The sequence below is a fragment of the Cyrtonyx montezumae genome, unplaced genomic scaffold, assembly GCF_038088225.1.
Source record: "Cyrtonyx montezumae isolate F1298 unplaced genomic scaffold, pur_monq_1.0 scaffold_7, whole genome shotgun sequence".
In the NCBI taxonomy this organism is placed as follows: Eukaryota; Metazoa; Chordata; class Aves; order Galliformes; family Odontophoridae; genus Cyrtonyx; species Cyrtonyx montezumae.
Window position 1 is genome coordinate 14,288,779 of NW_027072078.1, and position 23,692 is coordinate 14,312,470.

The following is a 23,692-nucleotide window of genomic DNA, read 5'->3' on the forward strand; positions in this document are numbered from 1 at the left end:
TCAGGTATCTTATAGAGAAAAACCCTATGAGTAGTGTAGAACTATCATCAATACCTGCTTTCTTTCCAACAACAGGAGTTGTCACTGGTGCAATAGTAACAGCTGGTGCTGGTTCTGCTGCCGGTTTCGGAGATTTTAATGCTACGGGGAAAAAAATTAAAAAGGAGTTCTCATTTATTTATTTCAATGAATAATTTTCTTTTAAGCACAACATTTTCTAAGATGTTCTGCAGAGTCTATGATAGTTCTAGTCTTTATAGTACTAAAGCTGACAAGTATTTTTAATGTTATTTTAAAGAGAAATCTCTAAATGAAAAAGAAAAGATGTACAAGTAAGTTTGCACTAGTATTCATGACTAAAGCAGTCTTACCTACTGCAGGTTTAGGTTCAGGCCCAGGAACTGAGATAGCTGCCTGCTTAGCTTCTGGCATTTCAAACACAACAATTACAAATAGGTTAATTTACATGTTTTATAATCTCACTGGACATAAAATTTACAAGCAACAAGAAAGACAGAGTTAATGGAGGACAGACTTTATTTTTTTTAACTGATTTTGCAAGCAAGCAAGCAAGAAATTTACTTGAGATGAACTCTTTTAAAGCAAGATACAATAGAAAAAAAGATGGATCTTTCAAGCACTGAAGAATCAAAGACAAAGAAATCTCAAAGAATGTAAAGTGGTTAACAAGTATCCAACAGTCATGGACAGAAGGGATGTCAACAGTGCATTAGTTAAATTCAGCTTGAAATGCAGAAATCAATAAAATTTAGTTGCTGCAATGAAGAAAACAGAATCTGTACCTTTTGGTGGTTCAGGCACGTGTTTCTCCTCCTTTTTTATGACAGGTATCTCAGCTTTCTTCTTAGGAACTTCTGAGACTTTAAAAAATTATTTTGTAAGATAAACTGAAACACTTTGAATCCCCAGATACCTCTCTCTCCGATATAATTAAAAATTTTCATTCTTTTTAGACTTAAATTTTGATGTGTTTTTAAGTTTTGAGAGCATGTATTTTTAAGGCTAGGATCTGAATAAATTAGAAACAGTAAAATGGACAAAACGAGATATATTTGCAAGAGCTTAACTAAAAGGACATTTGGATTAACAATTCCACTGCAGTTATATTTTTATCAGTTTTATAAAATATATGTAAATTTCTCTTTTACACTCAGACAAATAATTACACAATGTAGAATTCAGATCCAAACATGTATGACAAATTCAGATATGCTTCCAGCAAAGCTCTGATTCACACAGTTATGTTTATGAAAGCTATCTATTAAAATTTGAATCTTAGAATATAGAGTGTTGGAACTCTGAATTTCAGAGAATACATTTAAAATTTTTGTTGATTTTTTTTTTTTTTTCCACAGACTTGTCTACCACATAGATTTGAATGTAAACTAGTACCTTCAGGTTTCTTAATTTTTTCTACTGGTGTAGGTACTGGTTTAACTTCAGGTTTTGGTTCTTTCTCCAGTTTAGGTTCTTCCTCTTCTGGTTTCTTTTTAAGAACTTTAAAAGAAAAGTAATTTCAGTTTTTAAAGCACAGGTAAACAAATGAGTAAGATAGATAGTGAGCAGGAAAAAAGCCTAAACATACATAAACAACAATGAAGAAATAGGCATATGAAATATACAGTAAGATGCAATTCTGAAAGCATTTTAAATGTCCTCTAGAGCAAAAAGAAGCTTTAAGTAAGATCACTCTGAGAGGAAAGATGTTAACTGCCTATGAATACAATTTCTTATCGTAGAACTTTCATGGAAAAGACATGATAGGTACATATTTCAGGAGAATAATAGAAGATAATATATTATAAAATAACATTATCTATTTATGCACTATTCATTAGTAGTTTAGTTAATACCAGCATTTCACGTCATTTTTAATCTATAGATATCCAATATGAAATTCAGAATGTTCTAAAAGATTAAATAACATCACTTCAGCTTCCTAAAGCTTGCTTTTCAATACATGTTAGGAACAGTTCTTAATGTATCTTTGCATCTATGGTGACTGAATATTGGATTAATTCTATAAAGATTCAGTTAGCAGATAAGTGCCTATATACAACATTCAAATGACTTCTGTCAGTCTTCTGTTTTCTTCTGAAAGAAAAAGTGCATCTATTAAAATTTAATGATGAATTATCAAACAATTATGCATTAATAACTGAAGTTACAGGTGATTTTCAGGAATAAAATGAAGGATTCTTGATTAAATACCTATTGATTTCCATCAGGAAAGAAAACTATAATTTGCAATTGTATTTGGAGAGTTCTAATTTATATCTTTTCTGTGTTTCAGCTTATTTATTTTTGTCCTGTCAGATATGTATTTTGGTTATATAATGAGATTTATCTGAAAAACTGAACGTCTGTTATTTATTGGATTGTCTAAAATTTGAAGGTGAGAAACAAGGTACATGGGCGTGAATGATCATTCGGTATTGCAAAGAGAATGGGAAATACTAGTTCTTTCTTAAGGTTTGAGCACAAAGTAACTTGGAAGGCTCTAGACTCTGCAGGAAAGGAGAACAAAGTCCAATAGTGGCACTGGACCTCGGGAGCAGTGCAGTACTTCCAAGAACACCGTAATAGACAATGCCACATGTGTGATTTTTAGTAAAATCTACAGTAGCAGGAAAATACATAGGTGCTCATAAACTGAAGATACTGAAAAATTGACAGCTTTTGTATAGGCTATTTTGTATAGAAAACAGAAGAGAGTTATAACAGTGAACCAGATTTTCAGCATTCTACTGTTTTCAGCACAGATCCTTTAGATTTTACTAATTTTTTATGCCCCCTTGCTTTATCTCTTCAGTTATAAACTCAATCCACAACAGACACACATCAAGTAGTACACTACTCATGTAATTTTCCACACCACATAAAGCAACATTACTTATGAGAACATACTAAACAATGTTAGTATGCAGTGTTTTTATATCACTATAAATTACTATACCTCTTTTCAAAACAACTTCTTCTTTCGGTGGAGGGGTAACTTCAGGAATTATTCTACGAGGTTTCTTTACAAGTCCAGGAACTTAGAAGAATATTATTCCAGATTTTATTACAGGTTTATACAAGTAGGAAGAGCTAAACAACAACTAACCACTCCAAACACAGAAATCAAGTGCTGGTCTACTTCTGAACATTTAAGGCAAAGAACTGCTGAGATTGAAGTCAATAGTTTCCATCAAATTCCCATATAATTTGCTCATAGCGGTCTATGCAAGGCCTATGCACAAGAGTAAATATTCACACACACCAAAAAAAAAAAAAACCAAAAGTGAAGTATGGTCTAAGAAAACCGTAAGAGTTATGTATTCAAAGAGAGCTATCATGGTTACGCTTTCAGCTCTTTCACTACCTTCACCTGCACTATGATATTCATAGTCAGTTCAATCTCTAAATTTAAGAAGTGTTAAGAAGATATGTTTATATGCTGCTGCTTAGAACCTTAGTACATATGAAAAAAATGCAAAGGACACATATGCAAAGTACACATACAGTGTTTTGCTCAATTCACCTTTCATAAGCTAATTCTGGAAGTATCTCTTCACAAAATTAAATTACATTTCATACAAATAACCACTGTGGTTGAACAATGCTATCTAGATTTAAACAGCATCCTTAGTCTTGTGTGATTATCTTTTTACATCTCAGAAATGGAAAAATGGGTCACGGAATATATCTATTCAAGATTAGAGTCCATTCTTGAAGTATAAACTAACAAAGACACCGTTTGATATTTCCGAAGAAATGAAAGAAGACTATACTGAAATCTATAAGTCTTGGTTCAAAAGACACCTCCGTGAATTAAGATATTTCTATTAGGTAGGTACCTTTAGCAGGTGGGGGTTCCAACTGTGGAGCCTCAACAGGTTTTGCTGCCACCACTTTCTTCTTTGTTTCAGGAGCTTTAAAGAAAATTATTTGAATTTTATCATATATATAATTAGATTCCAAAAAGAAGTAACTTTCTCAAAAATCCATATAGTTGGTTAATATTAGTGACATAGTAGAAAGTCAAGAGCTACAAAGGTAAGATTCTGGTTGATTAGCTGTTTAGAAGAAGTCTGATGAAGTGAAGCGCAGTTGACTTGAAATCAATGTTTACAAAGCAGCAGCATCAACTTATGGCTGGGGACTCTTCTCATTTGTAAGAACATGTTAAAAATAGAAGAACTATGTCAAGGATAGAAGAATGTATTAACTTTATAAAGATTTTTAAAAATATATTTAAGTATTCCAGAATTATTGAAAAGAATGCATGCAAAATGACTTAACATAATACTAGTAAAATACGGTTAAGTTTAAGAAAAAAAAACAAAATCCCCCCACAATATGCTGAAAATTCATTAAGATTTAGCATTAGTGAGATTCACCATTAGAGTAATAATTGAGAAGGAAAAAAATCCAGTAATAGTTTTAAAGCATATTTAAGATTCACCAGTGTAATTAAAAAGGATTATGTCTGAATTCCCGCTGTTATTGGTGGCTTAAGATGCTTATACCTTTAAGTAGTTCTTTTGCCAGTTTAATATCTTCTGTTGGTGCAGGAGCTACTGGCTTTCGCTTTTCAGGAATTTTCTTTTCAGGTTCTGGTGCTTTAAATAACATTAGGTATATTTAGAATAAATGTACTACCACGGTACGCATGTGAAGAGTGCAAATGTAAAGATTACCATTTTCCATTTCCAATTAAGTTAATGAAAAAAAAACCTCATTGATCTTAGGCTATTGTTCTGTAGCTTACACAAACATTCAAGCCAACTTAAAAAAAGCATGCTAATAACATGAGGACAAAGGCGGGAAAACAGATGATAAGAAGAATCCAGTTGACAGAAAACAAAGTAAAAGCACTTAAAATATTTTGTATGTTACACTAGAAAAATTAAGAGATCTGAATTCATTCGCAACATGTAACAGAGAAGGAAATACATGGAGACCAACAGCATACATTTGGGAAAAACAGCAGAGCAAGAAAAATCTGTGCAGTAACGAAAGAGGAAGCTGTCTGATAGCCTCTAGGTAGTCTATATACCTTTAACTGGTAAAGTTTCTTCTACCTCTGTAGAAATTTCTTCTGTTTCTTCAGCCTCACTTTCCTTTTCAATTTCATATTCTTTAAAGAACATTGATAACTGGTGTAAGATTCCAGTGATAAGATAATTGCGGATGTCAATAAAAAGAATGCTACACCAATACACGCAGACAAACACATGTTAGGATAAATAATTACTCGGTATCAGTTCATACTGCTAACTTTGAAGTTAATACATTCTTTGAGAAAACCTTTATCTGCAAGTATAATTCAGGTTTGTATGAAGGATAGTATTTTTTCTGCATATGGTTTTAATAAAATAAATTTTGGATGAATCATTAATTATAACTGGAGAAAATAAAAACTTGAATGTTCTCAGTTAATTCAAGATTATAACAGCAATACTGTATTTAAAGTAACCTAGAAGTAGTAACCTATTATAGTAACCTAGCATTTAGGTTTCAAGAAACATTAATTTAGGGAGAACTGATTATTGCCTGAAAGTGTATTTTTAAGAATATCCAATGTAGGACCAATGTGAAAATGCTTCTTTTAAAGTAACATTTTACTTCACATATGAAACTGCAATTGCGGAGGTAAACACATAATTGGTATACTCTAAAATGTGAAGCAAATAAATTACAAGAAAATGGAAAAAAGAACTTTTCTACTTTTTAAACCACACATTCGAATGAACAGTAAAAACGACTGTCTTTACAATAATAGCCACGATGGTCTATACCTTCACTGGGTAGTGGTTCAGGTATTCTAGGAAGAGCAACAGGTACTTCCTCCTCTGTGACAACTTTCTTAGGTACCTCGAGCACTTTAAAAAATATTAATTCATTTTATTTACATGTAAATTAATGTGTGTATGAAACATAAAAAGAAAATGACAACTTACACAAAGAAAATAAAAGTGACTAACAGTTTCTACAACAAGAGAAGAGTGTTCATGTTCTGAACAGGAAGTCAACGAGGTTGAAACAAATGACACATTTCACAGACAGTAACAGACAAAGGACAGAGAAGCAGAAAAGACATTCTAAGAAAGTGCCTTTTAGACATATATACCTCTGGCTGGAGGATGTTCTGATTTTTTGAAATCCATCTTTTTAGGTGTTTCAAGAGTCACTTTTTCGTCTAGGACAGCTATCTCTGCCACTTCTGGTGCTTTAAAGATATTTAATTTGAATTTTTGTGAATATTGAAACATACTCAAGCACAGATACAGAAAAGTGCTACAAATGAGAAAGAGATTAAGAACATGAAGAATAAAATGTATTGTGACATTGCACACTGTAAGCACTGTGATTGGCATTGAAAAAAAATAGAAAATGTAAGGAGAGAATTTAAAAAAAAAAAAAGAATTCTCCATGTCACTTATGTATATACCTTTCAGTGGAGGAACTTCACGTTTCTTAAGAACAGGCACAGGTTCTGGTTTCCTGAGAACAGGCTCAGGTTTCGTTGGCACTGCCACAGGCTTCTTGGGCACAGGCACAGGCTTCTTGGGAACAACCACTGGAACCTCTTCTTTTAGGCCCTCCTCCTCAACCACCTCAGGCACTTTAAAGATATTAGTTCCTTTTAATTGATAGGGACAAAGACCAGCAAACAGCCTAATGGCGAGCAGCAAAGCAGAAAACCAAGCCTCTGGCATGCTACAGGGAGTCTTCTTCAGCCAACCACTCCACCTTCAGGTGAACTGCTTGCAGCAGAGAGGCTAAGTAGGGGCTTATGGCAGGGCATTTGCCTCAGACCAGTCCCACCCTCCTCTGCCACAGGCCCAAACAGGCATGTACAGACACAAAGTGCTTAAATGCAGCTCACATCCCTCCCCACGAGGGGCGAAGAGCAGCCAGCACTGCATCAGCCCAGAGAGCAGGGCAGGCACTTTCAGGATGCGACCATATACCTTCAGCCGGAGGAGCTTCTGGCTCTTCAGGCTCTGGCACTGGTACTGCCTCTTCTAGTGCTTCCTCCTCCTCTTCCTCTTCAGGGACCTCTGCCTCTGGCATCACAGGCACTTCAAAGATATTAGTGGGGTTCATTTTACAGTGATGAAAAGATTGGACAAACAGGAGCAAACACTAGGGCAGTGCAGACACTGAACACCACAAAAGTGTGACCACAACCTCACACTCACTGCAGCACAGCTCACCCAACATTCACAATTTCAAGAGATTCAAAGCAAAGACAGGCCAAGAGAGGGTAGAACAATGGTCAAGAGAAGCAGATTAAGTATCTTCTCTGTCAGGTTATCCATGAAGTCGGGTACCTCTGGCTTCTGGAGGCTCTGGAGCTTTGGCAATGGCCACAGGTATTTTTTCTTCTCGAGTAGTCTTCCGGGGCACTTCAGGTGCTTTAAAAGATATCAGTAACAGTCAATTTGACACATTATAAAGGAGGACGAATAATGAAACATAAACCAAAGGCATGCTCAAGAAAGTAACCAAACTGGCCGCCTGGTATGAATCCTATCCCTTCTCACTCTCTCACACAAGCACACACAGACACGGAGAGTCTGTGTTTAGGTTATATTTATGTTATTCAAGGGCAAGCTGTGAGTTAGGATCCTCTTCTGGGTACTCAGCAGCCTTCCCCACCCACAAGGAGAAACTTTCAGCCCTGTTAGCACCCTAGGAAAGCCTCAGCCATATCTTAGCTACTGTCATTCCTCATAAAACTCCTGATGCCTTACATTCAGTGGCACAGGTGGTGGTTAGGTGAGGAACACAGATCGTGTTGTTTTTCATTCATCTCTATTTCTGTCCCTCTCTGTTTCTGCATATTGTCTATACCTTTGAATTTACTGTTGTTTTTTTCATCTTAAGTATCTGCTTTCTTCTTTCACTTCTCCCCTCACTGCAGTAACTCTCACACTTGGATTTTATAAACCGTTCCTCCATTATGTTCTCTAGAAGTCATCAATTATTCTTTTAGTGCTTAAAAAATATTGCTTCCTACTGCTGACATATATATGCCTTTCTGAAAAGAAAAAATAGGTTTTTGATTTTGAAAGACTCGTGCTTATGATACACAGCCACTGAGACAGTCATGGAGTTATGAAAACCTTTGCTGTGTAAATTTAAGATGACAAATGTTTGGCACTATTCTGACAATGCTATGGTCATAAAAATCAAAATTCTGGTAAGTGATAATTCAGAATATGAAAATGTAATGAAAAATTCAAAACATCCCTTGAGTTGTGTATAAAAACTACGCAATTGAATTCCCAACTCACACACAGTGCAGTACTGAAAAAATGTCAGGTAATCAGCAGCAAGATTCAGGTTAATAATGTTCATGGCAACATGTACCTCGGGCTGGTGCCAGTTCTGGCTTTTTCGGCACTGCTACAGGCATAGGCTCTTCCAGAACAGCTTTCTTGGGCACCCTTGGCACTTTAAAGATATTAGTATAATTTAATTTAGTGGCTTGTACAGAGGTACGTGAAACAAACAACCAGTAACATGCATGCACAGTCTTTCCTGAGAAAGTGCTGCGGCTGTAGTCAGTTGACTGTGATGCTTTGCTTCAAACACATGGAATGCAAAGACTGTCAAATACATCATGCAGGAGGTGGGAATTCTCTGTTTGGCTTCAGTTTCTGAGACAGATAGGAATGTCTACGCTGTTCTTGTAAGAGCTGATCTGAGCTTGATGTGTGGAGTCCAACTGTGCTTGAATGTCGGTAGCATGTAACTCATGATTGTTTGGCTAAATGTAATAATTTTTTGAAATTAACATTTTATTTAGCAGGTTTTCTTTTTTTTCTTTCTATTACTTTTATTCTTTACATGTCTGTTTAATTTTTCAGTTTTCCACAGTTTCTGTCTTCTTTGCAAATCTCATTACCTATAGAAATGTTTATTTCTCCTCCACTGTTTTGGCTCATATTAATGGCCTTTCAAGTTCTAATTGTATGATCAGCAAATACATACAGTGTTTGCCTAAGAAGTCCACCATCAGTTTACCAGCATTAACTACCCATTTTTAAAGAGGTGGGGAGCTGATACTGTTACATTCACAAATGAATAATGATAACAAAAAAATTTAAGCGTGCAGCATTATGAGTCGTACATTGAAGATTCATCTATAGGGTATTCTTCAGAGAACAGCATGCTGTTCTCTTTAAACTAAGCATTTTGTAAATCTTGATCTCCAGAATTTCCAGAAAGATCAGAATGTTGTCAGAATTTTTAATGGATCTAGACATAACTTTCATGACTCATTTTTTACACCCCACATAGCTCTTCACAATATTTTAACATACGTCACAGATCATAATGCATAAATTTAGTTCAATTTAATTCAAGTGGGGTGTAATATTTCTTTCTATGATGATACATTAGCAATTACACATACCTTTGCCTGGCGGCAGTTCCTCTTTTTTGGGTTCAGCAACAGGCTCTTTCTCATGTGGGACAGCTTTCTTGGATGCCTTAAGCACTTTAAAGATATTATTTCCACTTAATGTTATAGTTTGGAAAATAGAAGAGATCACAAAACTGATGACAAGGTCAGAGAGTTTAGATATTCCTAAAACTGTAACATTCCTCTAAGGGCTGTTAGTCACATAAGCAGTTTGAGGCACAGAAGGGCTGAGGGGGGAGACAAAAAATCATACTCCAATAAAGGGAAGCAGCAAAGTATCAAGATACTAAGATAAAAAGAAGATCTCCAATGAAAAATACCTTTAGCATCAGGAGATTCCGGTTTCTTGGGCACAGGCACAGGCTTCTTGGGAACAATCAATGGAACCTCTTCTTTTAGCCCCTCCTCCTCAACCACCTCAGGCACTTTAAAGATATTAGTTCCTTTTAATTGATAGGGACAAAGACCAGCAAACAGCCTAATGGCGAGCAGCAAAGCAGAAAACCAAGCCTCTGGCATGCTACAGGGAGTCTTCTTCAGCCAACCACTCCACCTTCAGGTGAACTGCTTGCAGCAGAGAGGCTAAGTAGGGGCTTATGGCAGGGCATTTGCCTCAGACCAGTCCCACCCTCCTCTGCCACAGGCCCAAACAGGCATGTACAGACACAAAGTGCTTAAATGCAGCTCACATCCCTCCCCACGAGGGGCAGAGGGTCAAAGAGCAGCCAGCACTGCATCAGCCCAGAGAGCAGGGCAGGCACTTTCAGGATGCGACCATATACCTTCAGCCGGAGGAGCTTCTGGCTCTTCAGGCTCTGGCACTGGTACTGCCTCTTCTAGTGCTTCCTTCTCCTCTTCCTCTTCAGGGACCTCTGCCTCTGGCATCACAGGCACTTCAAAGATATTAGTGGGGTTCATTTTACAGTGATGAAAAGATTGGACAAACAGGAGCAAACACTAGGGCAGTGCAGACACTGAACACCACAAAAGTGTGACCACAACCTCACACTCACTGCAGCACAGCTCACCCAACATTCACAATTTCAAGAGATTCAAAGCAAAGACAGGCCAAGAGAGGGTAGAACAATGGTCAAGAGAAGCAGATTAAGTATCTTCTCTGTCAGGTTATCCATGAAGTCGGGTACCTCTGGCTTCTGGAGGCTCTGGAGCTTTGGCAATGGCCACAGGTATTTTTTCTTCTCGAGTAGTCTTCCGGGGCACTTCAGGTGCTTTAAAAGATATCAGTAACAGTCAATTTGACACATTATAAAGGAGGACGAATAATGAAACATAAACCAAAGGCATGCTCAAGAAAGTAACCAAACTGGCCACCTGGTATGAATCCCATCCCTTCTCACTCTCTCACACAAGCACACACAGACTCCACAGCAAGATTCAGGTTAATAATGTTCATGGCAACATGTACCTCGGGCTGGTGCCAGTTCTGGCTTTTTCGGCACTGCTACAGGCATAGGCTCTTCCAGAACAGCTTTCTTGGGCACCCTTGGCACTTTAAAGATATTAGTATAATTTAATTTAGTGGCTTGTACAGAGGTACGTGAAACAAACAACCAGTAACATGCATGCACAGTCTTTCCTGAGAAAGTGCTGCGGCTGTAGTCAGTTGACTGTGATGCTTTGCTTCAAACACATGGAATGCAAAGACTGTCAAATACATCATGCAGGAGGTGGGAATTCTCTGTTTGGCTTCAGTTTCTGAGACAGATAGGAATGTCTACGCTGTTCTTGTAAGAGCTGATCTGAGCTTGATGTGTGGAGTCCAACTGTGCTTGAATGTCGGTAGCATGTAACTCATGATTGTTTGGCTAAATGTAATAATTTTTTGAAATTAACTTTTTTTAGCAGCTTTTCTGTTTTTTTTTACTTTTCTTTTTTCTTCTGTTACTTTTATTCTTTAAACGTCTGTTTAATTTTCAATTTTTTAAATTTTTTATGTGGTAACTTTCAGCTCTGCATCATCTTTTTACTTGTCATTTCAATATTACTCTATATGCTTCTTATATTTGTAATTTTTTATTGATTAGAAATATTTTATATTTTTCTTGTCATCACTCTGAAATAGTATTTCACACGAAGACTCTTGTTGCATTTAGAGGGAATTTCACAGCAAAGAACACATATTTCTATGGCCTTTGCTTGGGTCTTTTTGAAAGAAGCAAAACAGTACAGCACTGCATCAATTTACAGTGTAGGTTTTTAATATTACTCAAATAATTTTTTAGTAGTTCAACTGGAAAATCTCTTATCCTGAATATGTTGAGAAAATACATTTGACACATTTGCACTGCAATTCACATTTTATATATGACTCTAACATGGTAGATAACTTATTTCAAAAGTAGATGATCAATTTAAATGAGATTTCTAAATAACCCTGAAATTAAAAAATAAATAAATAAAAAATCACCATAGTTATGATGGGGTTCATCGTGGCATATACCTTTAGCAATTGGAGCTCCTGCTTTCTTAGGTACTGAAGTTGACACTTTCTCCACTGCGACAGCCCTCTCAGACATCTCAGGCACTTCAAAGATATTAGTTCAATTAATTTTACATTTACAATACATCTAAACATAAATACACAGACTGAAACATAGAGGATGAGAAATGTTTTAAGTAGCAATCTGTCACACACTCATGCTCAGTGCCATTTGTTGTGGCAAGCACCATTTAAAATCTCAGACTAAAAATGATAGGATGAAAGAAGTTAAAATAGCGCTTAAGAGAAGATTAGGTTTGTTTATTATGTATGTCATGATAGGATGTACCTCTGGTTGATGGAAGTTCTGATTTTTCTGGAACATGTTCAGGAATTTTCTCTTCTGGGACAGCCCTTTTAGGCATTACCGGTTCTTTAAAGATATTAGTACATGTTATGTTTTTAAGCCCTAATACGAGGATTGAAGCATACTATATTCAAGAAAAAGACTTCTTATTAATAAGATATACCTTTAGTTCGTGGAGCTGCTTGTTTTTTTTGTATAGCAACAGTCTCTGACTTTTTGACCAGCTTGGCTAGTGGTGGTTCTTTAGGTTCCAAAATAGGTTCTGGTTCCTCAGGTACCACTTCAGGCTTTGACTTCTGAACTGTTGTAAAATGCTCCGTTTTTTGCGATGCCAAAAGAGGCTCTGGTTTCTCAGGCACTGTGACAGGTTCTGGCTTGTGGTGTGCCACAATTGTCTTTGATTTTCGAGACACTGCAATAAGTTTTTCTTTTTGGGAATCTGCAACAAACTCTGCTTCATCAAGTGTTACGGTAAGTTCTGTCTTTTGGGGTGCCAACAGAGGTTTTGTTTTGGGGGACACAATGTGTTCTGGTTTTTTAGGTGCTGCAAATGTCTCTGACTTACCAAGTGCTACCTTGAGCTCAGGTTTCTCAGGGGCCATGAATGGCTCTGGCTTTGGGGCTTTGAGAAGTTTTTGTTTTGATGGCATCACGTCATGCTTTACTTTTTGAGGTGCCACAGTGAGCTTGGGTTTCTCAGGTACCACAGCAAACTCTCGTTTTTCAGGCACAAAGATACTCTCTGTTTTATGGGCTGCCACAGCTGGCTTTGTTTCCTCAATTGCCACAAGTTCTGTTTTCTGTTGCACCAAAACAGCCTCAGACTCCTCTGCTGACACAAAAAGCTCTGCTTTTTGGGGTGCCACAGCAGGTTTTGTTTCCTCATGCGCCACAAATTCTGTTTTCTGTTGTACCAAAACAGTCTCAGACTCCTCTGCTGACACAAAAAGCTCTGCTTTTTGGGCTGCCACAGCTGGCTTTGTTTCCTCAATTGCCACAAGTTCTGTTTTCTGTTGCACCAAAACAGTCTCAGACTCCTCTGCTGACACAAAAAGCTCTGCTTTTTGGGCTGCCACAGCTGGCTTTGTTTCCTCAATTGCCACAAATTCTGTTTTCTGTTGCACCAAAACAGTCTCAGACTCCTCTGCTGACACAAAAAGCTCTGCTTTTTGGGCTGCCACAGCTGGCTTTGTTTCCTCAATTGCCACAAATTCTGTTTTCTGTTGTACCAAAACAGTCTCAGACTCCTCTGTTGCCACAAAAAGCTCTGCTTTTTGGGCTGCCACAGCTGGCTTTGTTTCCTCAATTGCCGCAAGTTCTGTTTTCTGTTGTACCAAAACAGTCTCAGACTCCTCTGCTGCCACAAAAATCTCTGCTTTTTGGGGTGCCACAGAAAGCCCTGTAACCTCAGGTGACACATCAGGCACTGCTTTTTGCACCACTGGCACAGATTGTAGTTCTTGAGGTGCCACAGAGAGCTTTGTTTGGGGGGATCTTGCAATAGTCTTTGTTTTTTGAGAAACAGCAGTGGGTACTTTCTTGTCTGGGACAGTTGTCTTGGTCACTTCATATATATAAAAGATATTAGTTCTAAGTTTAATGACTGCTCAAACACATAAAAACTTCAAGTGAATCAAAATACATAACAACACAAATGTAATGAAAACATTAAAAATCAAGCATTTATGTTAGCTTGTTAAATGATAGATATACCACATTTTGACTTTTCTCATTTCAAACACACACACACTTCATGTCATCCTATACAGGTGCGTATATGTACTGACAGTGTAATTTACACCCTAAGTAAAAAAAATCACAGTGTTTATAAGCAAAGTGTGCAGAATAAATGATATTAATAATATTGCATCTATTGTCATTAAAAGATATTAATAACATAAGCTGAAAACTCAAGAATTGAGTGATAGCATATAGCTTTTCTTGGTGGAACTTCTGGAGTTACAAGAACTCCAGAAGTAAAAGTAAAAAAAATCACAGTGTTTATAAGCAAAGTGTGCAGAATAAATGATATTAATAATATTGCATCTATTGTCATTAAAAGATATTAATAACATAAGCTGAAAACTCAAGAATTGAGTGATAGCATATAGCTTTTCTTGGTGGAACTTCTGGAGTTACAAGAACATTGATACATTCTGCTGTTAGTTGCTAAAATGAATACTTCTGCTACTACCACTTTAAAGATATTAGTTATCACTGTTTTTATTAACTAAAGCTTGTAGTGAGTAGAATGGTAGGAATAGTCCAAAATAGTAATAAGATTTTGAGTAAAGACAACAACGGGTAATTCAGACATACAAAATTTCTCACTATTCTTCTACAAGAGCCATCTATGTATATTGCGCAAAGATACCCATATACATAAAACAAATGCAATTTAGAATCTCAGAATCACAAGGCCTGAAAAATGACATTATTAAAGAAAACTGGAAAAATACTACCTTTGTTATTTTATTAATGTTGAGACTTACCTTCCTCTGGTGGAGGTTTCAGTTTTTCAGGTACAGCCATGGGTTCTGGTAATTTCTTCTCTGGAACAATCTTCTTTGTCACCTCAGGCTCTTTAAAAATATTTATTTGTTTTATTTTCAGAAATTTGTAGAATTGTCATTAAATATAGCTCAAAAGAGAAAATAATCAGAAAAAAAAACAACAAAAACTCTTATAAACAGTCTGTATATTTTTAATATTGTTTGATGTGCACCAGTAATGGCCACTGTTATTTCATGAGAGTTATTCATAAGGGAAGAAGACAACACAAACTGAAACACTTAAGAATATTAAAATATAACAGAGAGGATAACACAGACTTTAAAAGATAATATTCAGATTAAAATTTTGGTGTGACTTTATCAGTACTCAACATGTACCTTTAGGTGGTGGAGGTTCTGGCTTTTGAGGAACTTCAACATGTACTTTTTCTTCTGTCACCACCTTCTTGGGCACCTCAGGAACTTTAGAGAAAGTAATACATGTTATTTGTATGAAATCTGAGCAGCATCCTTGTCACTTCAGACAAAAGAAAAAGAAAAACTTGAGGACATCAAAAACAACAATTTTTGGTTGTGTTACAACTTTTTTCTTTGGCTATAGAAAATTTTCTCTGATGCAATGGTCGTTCACTGGCTACAAAAAAGTTAGCTTCTGTGTTTCTCTCACACTCACATATAAAAACTACAACTTAACAAACATATAGAATATTTATAAATAGAGAAAATAGCAAATTTATTAAAAACACACTCTAGACAACAAAAGGTTTTCCTTTAATTTACTGTATATAGCAGTTACCTTTAGCTGGTGGAGGTTCTGGTTTCTTTGGTACTTTAACTGAAACTTCTTCTTGGACCACTTTCTTTGGTACCTCAGGCACTTGAAAAATATTAATAACTGTTACTATGAGAATTTCATAAACAGCATTAATGCATAACAGCATAACTGTATTAGTGAGGTCACCAATTACCTATTTATATAGATATATATATATACACACACATATACATATACTTTTTTTAATAATAAGAAACAGCACAATTGTTCACTTAAGCTTAGACAACAGAAGAAAATTCCCACAGAGATCTTGGGTATTGTCTTCTATATTGTTAAAACAATAAAAAGTGATATTCCTCATTCTGTAATTATGTTTTATAATGACAAATATCTTTAGCTGGTGGCATTTCCATCTTCTTAGGCTCCACAACTGTTTTTTTCCTTTCTGCAAATTTCTTGGGCACTTTTGGCATCTTAAAATTAATATTAATGCTAATACTTAATATCCAAAGAAGTTTAAATGTCATTAAACTGGAAAAAGAAAGAAACAAAAGGACACCAGGAAGCATCAAGCAGAGATAATTTCCTTTACCGAAAAGGAAAAATTTGAAAATACCAAGGGGAAAAGCATCTCTTCCCAAAAATTAAATTTATAATTCTACAGTTTATGAAGTAGAAAAGATTAATAAATAGTATCAAAAAGATCTTATCACTGTAAGGAAAAGAAAATATTTTCATGGTTTTATTAATGCCAAGTACCTTTAGCAGGTGGTACTTCTGGCTTTTTAGGCTCAGGAACTTGGATTTTCTGTTCTATTTTCTCAGGCACTTCAGGCTCTTTAAGGAAATAGAGGATTTTCAGTCATTTTATAGAATTTTACAGCTATGAACAAAACTTTGGAGTAGAAACTGCAAATTAGGAAAAGCTTTAATGCAGTCCCATTTTTACTAACTTAAGGTTAGTACTTAAGCATCCCTGTAAAGTCTGAGGTAACATTTCAGAGCCTTCCAAAGCCTTAGTCAAAATGGAGGTCAGGGACATGGTGGACTTAGAGGTATCTTTCTACATTAAATTATTTTTCCATTTAAGTCAATTGCATCTCTAATCTCAGAATAAGTCTGCCATTGTCCATTTTTCTTTCTTTGTCATATTCTTCTATGCATTATGAGTTTGTATCATTTTTTTTTTATCTATGTATAGAGTTTTCCCTTGTGTTAGGCATTCGTATCACTCTGTACTTTTACATTCTTAAACACTGTCTGGAGCTAATTTTTTACTTTTAGTCGGTAGTATTTCAGATTACAAAAGCATTGCTTTCCCTGACATATTTCTGCTGTGATACTCAAGGATCATTCTCATCTCTGCCCAATTTTATGAATATTTCTAACTCGCTGGTACACTAATCACACTCAAAAAAAGATATCTTTCAAAGCAGTAGCATTCATAGAACTATGGCCACAAAAAATAAATATAATTGAACAACACAATGAAACAATCAGAAACTAATCAAAAGAGTTGTGTTAGAGGTTTTTTTTCTTCCTAACTTTAGTTATATATATTAAAAGCATACCTTTGGCTGGTGTTGGTTCTGTTTTTTTCGGAACAGTAATGGGTACTTTCTCTTCTGGAATTTTCTTGAGCACATCTGGCGCTTTAAAGAAAACAGCATTTATTTTTGTTATTTTTAAAGCATGTAAAGATACACGAATTATTTAGAAGTGTGTCAGAAGAAGAATAGTGGAATGATTCGTAAGAACAGATATGAAAATAGATGTACAGTGCAGGAAATTTTGTACATGCTATATACTATTAGGAATGCTTATAAATAAGGAATAAAGGATGAATTTCATTTTAATGTAAACCCTTCTGCCCAAGAGAAAGAGAAATCTCATCAGAGATCAACCACTGCTGACATAAACCCTTAGGCAGTATTTCTGACTTTTTAGGCACAGCATAAGGTACCTTTTCGTCTGAGACAGATTTCTTAGGTAGTTTGGATGCTTTAAAGATATGTTCTTTTGGGAATTAAAAAATAAAACACACAATACAGAGAAGTAAGACAGAATAAGTAGATACGAAAGGACAGTCTGACAAAAAAAGAAGTTTCACTGGTTCTACTCCTCTGCCAAAGAATGGTTTGAAGCAGCTTTACTGGGAGACTTCTGTTATGCAGTGGTGACATACAACACAAAATGCTCATTCAAACAGGCTTCCTAGATACCTGAATTGTAAAACATGTTTTCAGAGCAGTATGCTATTTCTATTAAAAATTAAATCCGTAACTTTAACATGAGCAATGTAAAAGAGAACAGAGATTTCTTGCTTGAGTACTGTGGAATTTCTGAAGCTGTTTACAGTATCTATTAATAACCATGAAGTGAAAATATTTATTTTGTAAATCTTGATGAGTATTGACTCAGCTAAAGTTTTCCTTATTACTTTTAGCCCTTCTGATAAGCTTTTCATACAAGTTTTGTACCACTGCAATGGATTGTTCTTGAGTAGAAGAAATAGACAAATTCAACAATTTTTTATAATTTAGTCAACAACAAAATGAGACAGAAGAAAGTTGAAGAAAGGAGAAAGAAAGTATGTGTTGATATAAACCTTTGGCTGGTGGAGCTTCTAGCTTTTTAATCAGAGGGACAGGTTTCTCTTCAAGGATAGATTTTGTGGGCACTTCAGGAACTTGAAAGACATTTACTGACTTTAATTTTATGATTTAAAGTACACATACAGATAAATAAGACTAGTAGAGAAACATGAAAACTGACATACACAACATCACAAATTTCACACAGGTTGATTACAAATTATTAAATGAGAAAGAAGGACGAAATATGAGCAAAAGATGACAACACCTCAGTTTCACTGGACTGCTATAGTACCTTTTGATGGTGATTTTGGCTTTCTAGACACAGGAGTAGGTTCTGGTTTCTTAGGTATAGCAGAAGACACTTCTGGAGCAACTTTCACAACAGCTGCAGGCACTTTAAAGATATTAGTTCATTTTAAGATTTTTTATAGAACAGAAAGACTCATGCAAAGAAAAGCAAGTATTAATTGTAAGTAAAGAACAAAGAATGAACACAAATATTAATTACATTGAACAAGATCTAAACTATGAACAATTAAATTTTTCTTGAAGGTCATTAATTTGCAAATTGCAGATAATCAATTGCAGATGATCAGTGCTCAAATCGCAGATGAGAAATGATCGAGAAGTTCATATACCTTTAGGTGGTAGAGCTTCCTCCTCTCTGTGAACAGTAGAAATTTCCTCTTCTATGTATATTTCCTCATAAGCTTCACGTACTTGAAAGATATTAGTATAATTTTTAAATTAACTTAGAATTACATCTTCAGATGAGACAATGAGAAAGACAAAAAATCAAATCTCCAAGCTCATCTTAATATACACAAGTCTATTTTACATCTACCTTCAAAATCAGGCTTATTTGGAATGAAGGGGAAAAAAAATCCTATGGCCTTCTATACTGCCATCATATGACCTCTGCACATTGCCATAAGATGTGTGATGTGCCCTTAACTGATTTACTTCCTTGATTGGGCCTCTCTAACTATTTCATATCACACTTTCAATTTTTCTGTTTTTTAATTATTACTTCCTTGCTGGTTCCTATCTTCATCTGCTACAAAGCTAAACTGACAATTTTTTCTTTCCCCTAAACAACAAATCCAGGTGATTTTTTATTTTTTATTCAACTTTACATTGTAGCTTCTAACTGACCTCCAGGATGTGGTACATAAAATATTCTCAAAGCCATTAAAGATAGATACATTAAAACAATTATCTCATTCTTCAAATCCCACATAAAAAGTTTTGTACCTTTAAGATGTGAAGCTTCTTTTGGTAGAGCAGGAGGTACTTTTTCTTTGTGGACAGCTTTCTTTGTTACTTAAGAAATTTAAAAATATTTTATTTTACAAATTTGCACAAAGAAATAAATAGTACAGTTTGTAAACCATTAAAAACACTGCTAGAACAAATACATTGCATTATGCTGTGAATAAAAAATGGCAACTTTGCCCCACAATGAATTCCCTGACAAATAACATTTCCAGGGTGTGGGAAAATTTATATAATTTTGTCTGTTTAAATTTTAAGTTCTTGGTGCAAAATTTATCAATGTGCAGTTCCTAACAAGAGGACAAAAAAAATAATAAAAAAATTGAATTTGTATTCTTAAACTAATGAATTATTGCATTGGCAAGTGCTCATCAGTTTAACATATGAAGAGTGGTGCAGAAATATTTTCTATTTCTTTGTGTTAGCAAAAGGATTGCCTATAATTGCCCTGTATGCTTGTTCTCTTCCTCAGATTAAAAAAAATACTATATACTCTTACAATAAAAGATCAAATAGAATAAAACTGTGTGTATAGCATCGCCAATTGTTGTTCAGTAAAAAAAAGCATGATAGATTTCTCACTTTTTTTCATGCAATTTTAAAAGAGATTAGAAAGAAAACTCAATTTGGAAATGAGGTGGAAAAGCTTCTTCTTTAGGCACAGCAGCAGGTATTTTCTTAAATAAGACAGTTTTCTTTGTCACTGCAGATGCTTCAAAGATATTACGAACATTAACAAAATGGAAGTAACAAAAAAAATATAGACAGCATCTAATGAAACATTAGAATGAGAACATTAAATAAATGGAGCAAAGATGGAATGATGATGCAATGAATAGTTGACTTGTAGGTTATTATTATGCATGTTGCTTTATATATTTTTGGAATAGTTAGTGTACCTTTAGGTGCTGAAGCTTCTGGTTTAATAGGAATAATATCAGGGAGCTCTTCTGTTGGAACATCTTCATAAAATTCTGGCTCTTTGAAGATATTAGTATATTTTACATATTTTAATATTATTTACAAGATAAGATTAGAAAGAATGCATAAAATGCAGAGACAGATACAAAGAACTATTGGAACATAAATTATTTAAATATCTAATTTCAGCCTGATCATTTGCCTACACTTAATAGAAAGGGTTGTTCTGAATTAGCAAAATACAATTTTATAAGAATATTTCACTTTATTTTCTTATTATTTAGTTCTTGGTTTAGATACAATATTGAATTTCATTTGAATTTCCCACATCCATATCTGGAGTTAAGCAACTCTATTCCTAAAAATGATTTAAGTCATACTCAGATCAAATTTTAACCCAGCATCTACTTCAGCCCATTTGTTGTTTTTGCTATTGTACTAGTATAACCAATTTGTTTTCATGGATCAGAAGTTTAATTTTCTCTTATTTACATTTATTTCACCCAAAAATAGGGGAAAAAAGAACATTTAAAAATGTAAACAATTATGTCTGAATGTTGGAAGAATAAAGACTCAAAGATATTCATGGAAATTACTTTTAAATAACTAAAACAAAATATATTGAAAATGATTCATATTACAAAACAACCTAGTCAACAATGTCAATCAATGAATTATCTGCAGTTTACTGTTCAGTAGATGTGTCGCTGATGTACCTTCATATAAAGGAGCCTCACCTTCTTCAGGAATGAAGATGCGTACTTTGTCCTCAAGTACAGCTCTCTTATCAATCTCAGGAACTTGAAAAGATTAGCTTTCTTTTAGTAACCTCAACATAATTTTCAATTTTGCAAATCCCGAAGAAAAATAAACCCAGAAAATTAAGTTCCTCTGAGTTCCCGAATACTGAGCAGTTTGATGAATGAATCATACAGTCTAGAACTGTCTTTCTGTGTAGAAAATGTATTGTTTCTACTTTCAAAGACTATAAGCCATTTACTGTTCTCGCTCTGTCTTCTTGCCTTTCCTGCAGACACACCTAACAACCTTAATGGTTTGAACTTACTAGATCTTCTGCTATTACTTCTCTAGAAATATCATGACCATTATACTTGGTTCAATTCAAACTACATCACAAAAATCAATTTTCATGTCTGGATAGTGTAAGTAGCATAATTGTTTTTCATTCATAAATTATTGTATTTCTGTCTAGCACATGCATAGCACGCATGAAATATTTGAATGAGAGTACTCAGAGCTGAATCAACAGTCAGAGACTAAATTATATCATTCTTATGATATAAAGAACACGAGGATTATTTTGGAAGATATTAGTTGGGAAAAACAATCCAAATATTTCCTTTTCATAAAATCTCATAGCAAGGTTTCTTTACCTTTCATTTCAGGTGCACTTGTAGATTTCTTTTCTTCAGGGACAGCTCTTTTGATAACAGCCAGCCCTTTAAGATATTATTTCCTTTTAGGGCTTTTAAAGTTATTTGGAAGAAGTTAGAAAAAAAGCAAATCTAAGACAGATTAATGGAACCACAAAGGATTAAATGCTTCTTGACAGAATATGTATGTTAATTCTGAAGATTAAACAGAAGAATGACGTACATAAAACATTTGCTTGAATGACAGACATAGCTTTAGATGATGGAATCTGCTTCCCTTTCAGGAGGGCCAGAAGTGCTCTTCTGAACTTAAAGAACGAGGCACATATTTTTCAAAGCAACACTCATGTATTTTCAACAAATGACTTGAAACAAATAGGCCAAAAGTGACTCAATCACAAACAGCTCAGAAGAGCTACGTAGAGACATGAAACACAGACTCATCTTTCTCAGTGAAAAATGAAGACTGAAATCAGAGTTCATGATTCACGAGGACAACACAAATGAAATATACCTTTAACTGGTGGGACCGTTTCCTTTTTAGAAACAGCAGGTTGTACTTTTTCCTTTGGAACAGGTTTCTTCGGTAGTGCTGGCACTTCAAAGACATTTGTAATTTTTTTTTAAGAATTAAGGTAATAATACATAAGAATAAGTATTAATAAAAAATGCAAATAATGCTAAGAGTCAGAGAAGAGCAGTTAAAATTTGAGAAATACAAAATAGAATGCCTTTGGTTGCTATTGAGTGGTAGCATTAAAAGCCACCCTTCTCAGCTATTATGCATGGATTCACAATTGTGAATTCAATACAGTGGGATGGGTCTTAATAATAATAAAAAAAAAACCATCAGCCATATTTCAGGCAAATTAAGAGCTCTGAACAGAAAAGTAAAAAACTCTGGACAACAGGAGCTATACTAACATGCACCATTGCTATTCATAGCACAGCTTTTGTAGAGACTGATACAGACAACACATATTAATATCAAATCCACTCCAGCATATAATAAGGTTGAAGAAAAACATTGTCTTCTGGGATTCTGTAGGAAACTAGATTTTGACTGCTTGATAGACTTTTATTTCAGTTTATACATCTATTTGTTTTCAGTACTTAGATAAAAAATGACATTAATATTCTGATGGCAAAAATTAAATCTTGGAGGTCATCCTCCAAATGCCTTTGACCTCAGAAAGAATTTTTCTAAGCTTTGATTTGTTAAGTAAGTATTTATTTATCTTCTTAGTATCTTAATCCCAGTCTTTGACAGTATCAGGAAAAACATTTGGTATTTAATAGTCAAATAAGAATAGGTAATTTACTGGATCTGGGGATTCTGAGAGGACAGAGACTGTATTTTCAAATTCCTCTTAAAGGTCATGTACCTTTAGCTGGTGGAGCTTCTTTTTTGGGAACAGGAACTTTTTCTTCTGGCAGAGGTCTTTTAGGCATCTCAGGTACTTTAAGAAATATTTCAATATGGATTTTAAGTTAGTTCTGAGGAATTACAACAGATATGAAGTCAGAAAGGAGAGCAATTGCTTGTTTTAGAGGAATAATTTCATCAGTACTGTTGAGAGAACAGCCATTAGTCTCAGAGATCTTTAGGAATGGTAGCTAAGGAATATAAGTGTACATCTTTCTGGCACATTTTGGATGCAATTTCTGCTTGCCATGGTGGATACTATGATCTTATAATTACACATATAAAAGATAAGAAGGAAAGCCATGCTTGAATTTTAACAGCTTTCAATGGAGATAAAATGTCCAGAAGAAACATAATGACAAAAAAGAAGTATTGAATTCAGACTAAAGATGAACTGCATCAGAAAAATATCATTTACTTTGTTTGCAATAAATCTACCCTGGTTCAATTTTTCCATTCCACTCAGGAGGGAAGAATTCCTTAACAAGAAGGAATGGATTTATCATCATCAGCTGCAGACAGACACAGTAGTATAAATGGGG

The 23,692-nt window shown here is 34.9% G+C and overlaps 1 protein-coding gene across 1 annotated transcript in view; it reads right to left on the bottom strand.

The window, feature by feature from the left end:
* TTN (titin) overlaps positions 1-23,692 on the bottom strand; it is a 237,676-nt gene that overhangs the window by 104,716 nt on the left and 109,268 nt on the right. The window contains exons 147-179 of the mRNA XM_065750962.1: positions 23,110-23,184; positions 22,239-22,322; positions 21,047-21,130; positions 18,773-18,880; positions 18,427-18,528; positions 18,146-18,226; positions 17,109-17,183; positions 16,297-16,374; positions 15,559-15,639; positions 15,141-15,224; positions 14,742-14,831; positions 12,413-13,813; positions 12,232-12,315; positions 11,904-11,987; positions 10,869-10,952; positions 10,588-10,671; positions 10,225-10,335; positions 9,763-9,867; positions 9,434-9,517; positions 8,386-8,469; positions 7,344-7,427; positions 6,981-7,091; positions 6,458-6,631; positions 6,137-6,235; positions 5,805-5,888; positions 5,063-5,143; positions 4,533-4,625; positions 3,861-3,935; positions 2,978-3,058; positions 1,414-1,518; positions 804-881; positions 372-425; positions 55-141 (exon numbers count right to left, since the gene is read on the bottom strand). Of these exons, the coding sequence (XP_065607034.1) occupies positions 55-141; positions 372-425; positions 804-881; positions 1,414-1,518; positions 2,978-3,058; positions 3,861-3,935; positions 4,533-4,625; positions 5,063-5,143; positions 5,805-5,888; positions 6,137-6,235; positions 6,458-6,631; positions 6,981-7,091; positions 7,344-7,427; positions 8,386-8,469; positions 9,434-9,517; positions 9,763-9,867; positions 10,225-10,335; positions 10,588-10,671; positions 10,869-10,952; positions 11,904-11,987; positions 12,232-12,315; positions 12,413-13,813; positions 14,742-14,831; positions 15,141-15,224; positions 15,559-15,639; positions 16,297-16,374; positions 17,109-17,183; positions 18,146-18,226; positions 18,427-18,528; positions 18,773-18,880; positions 21,047-21,130; positions 22,239-22,322; positions 23,110-23,184 (4,269 nt within the window). The remainder of the gene's footprint in view (positions 1-54; positions 142-371; positions 426-803; positions 882-1,413; positions 1,519-2,977; positions 3,059-3,860; positions 3,936-4,532; positions 4,626-5,062; positions 5,144-5,804; positions 5,889-6,136; positions 6,236-6,457; positions 6,632-6,980; positions 7,092-7,343; positions 7,428-8,385; positions 8,470-9,433; positions 9,518-9,762; positions 9,868-10,224; positions 10,336-10,587; positions 10,672-10,868; positions 10,953-11,903; positions 11,988-12,231; positions 12,316-12,412; positions 13,814-14,741; positions 14,832-15,140; positions 15,225-15,558; positions 15,640-16,296; positions 16,375-17,108; positions 17,184-18,145; positions 18,227-18,426; positions 18,529-18,772; positions 18,881-21,046; positions 21,131-22,238; positions 22,323-23,109; positions 23,185-23,692) is intronic.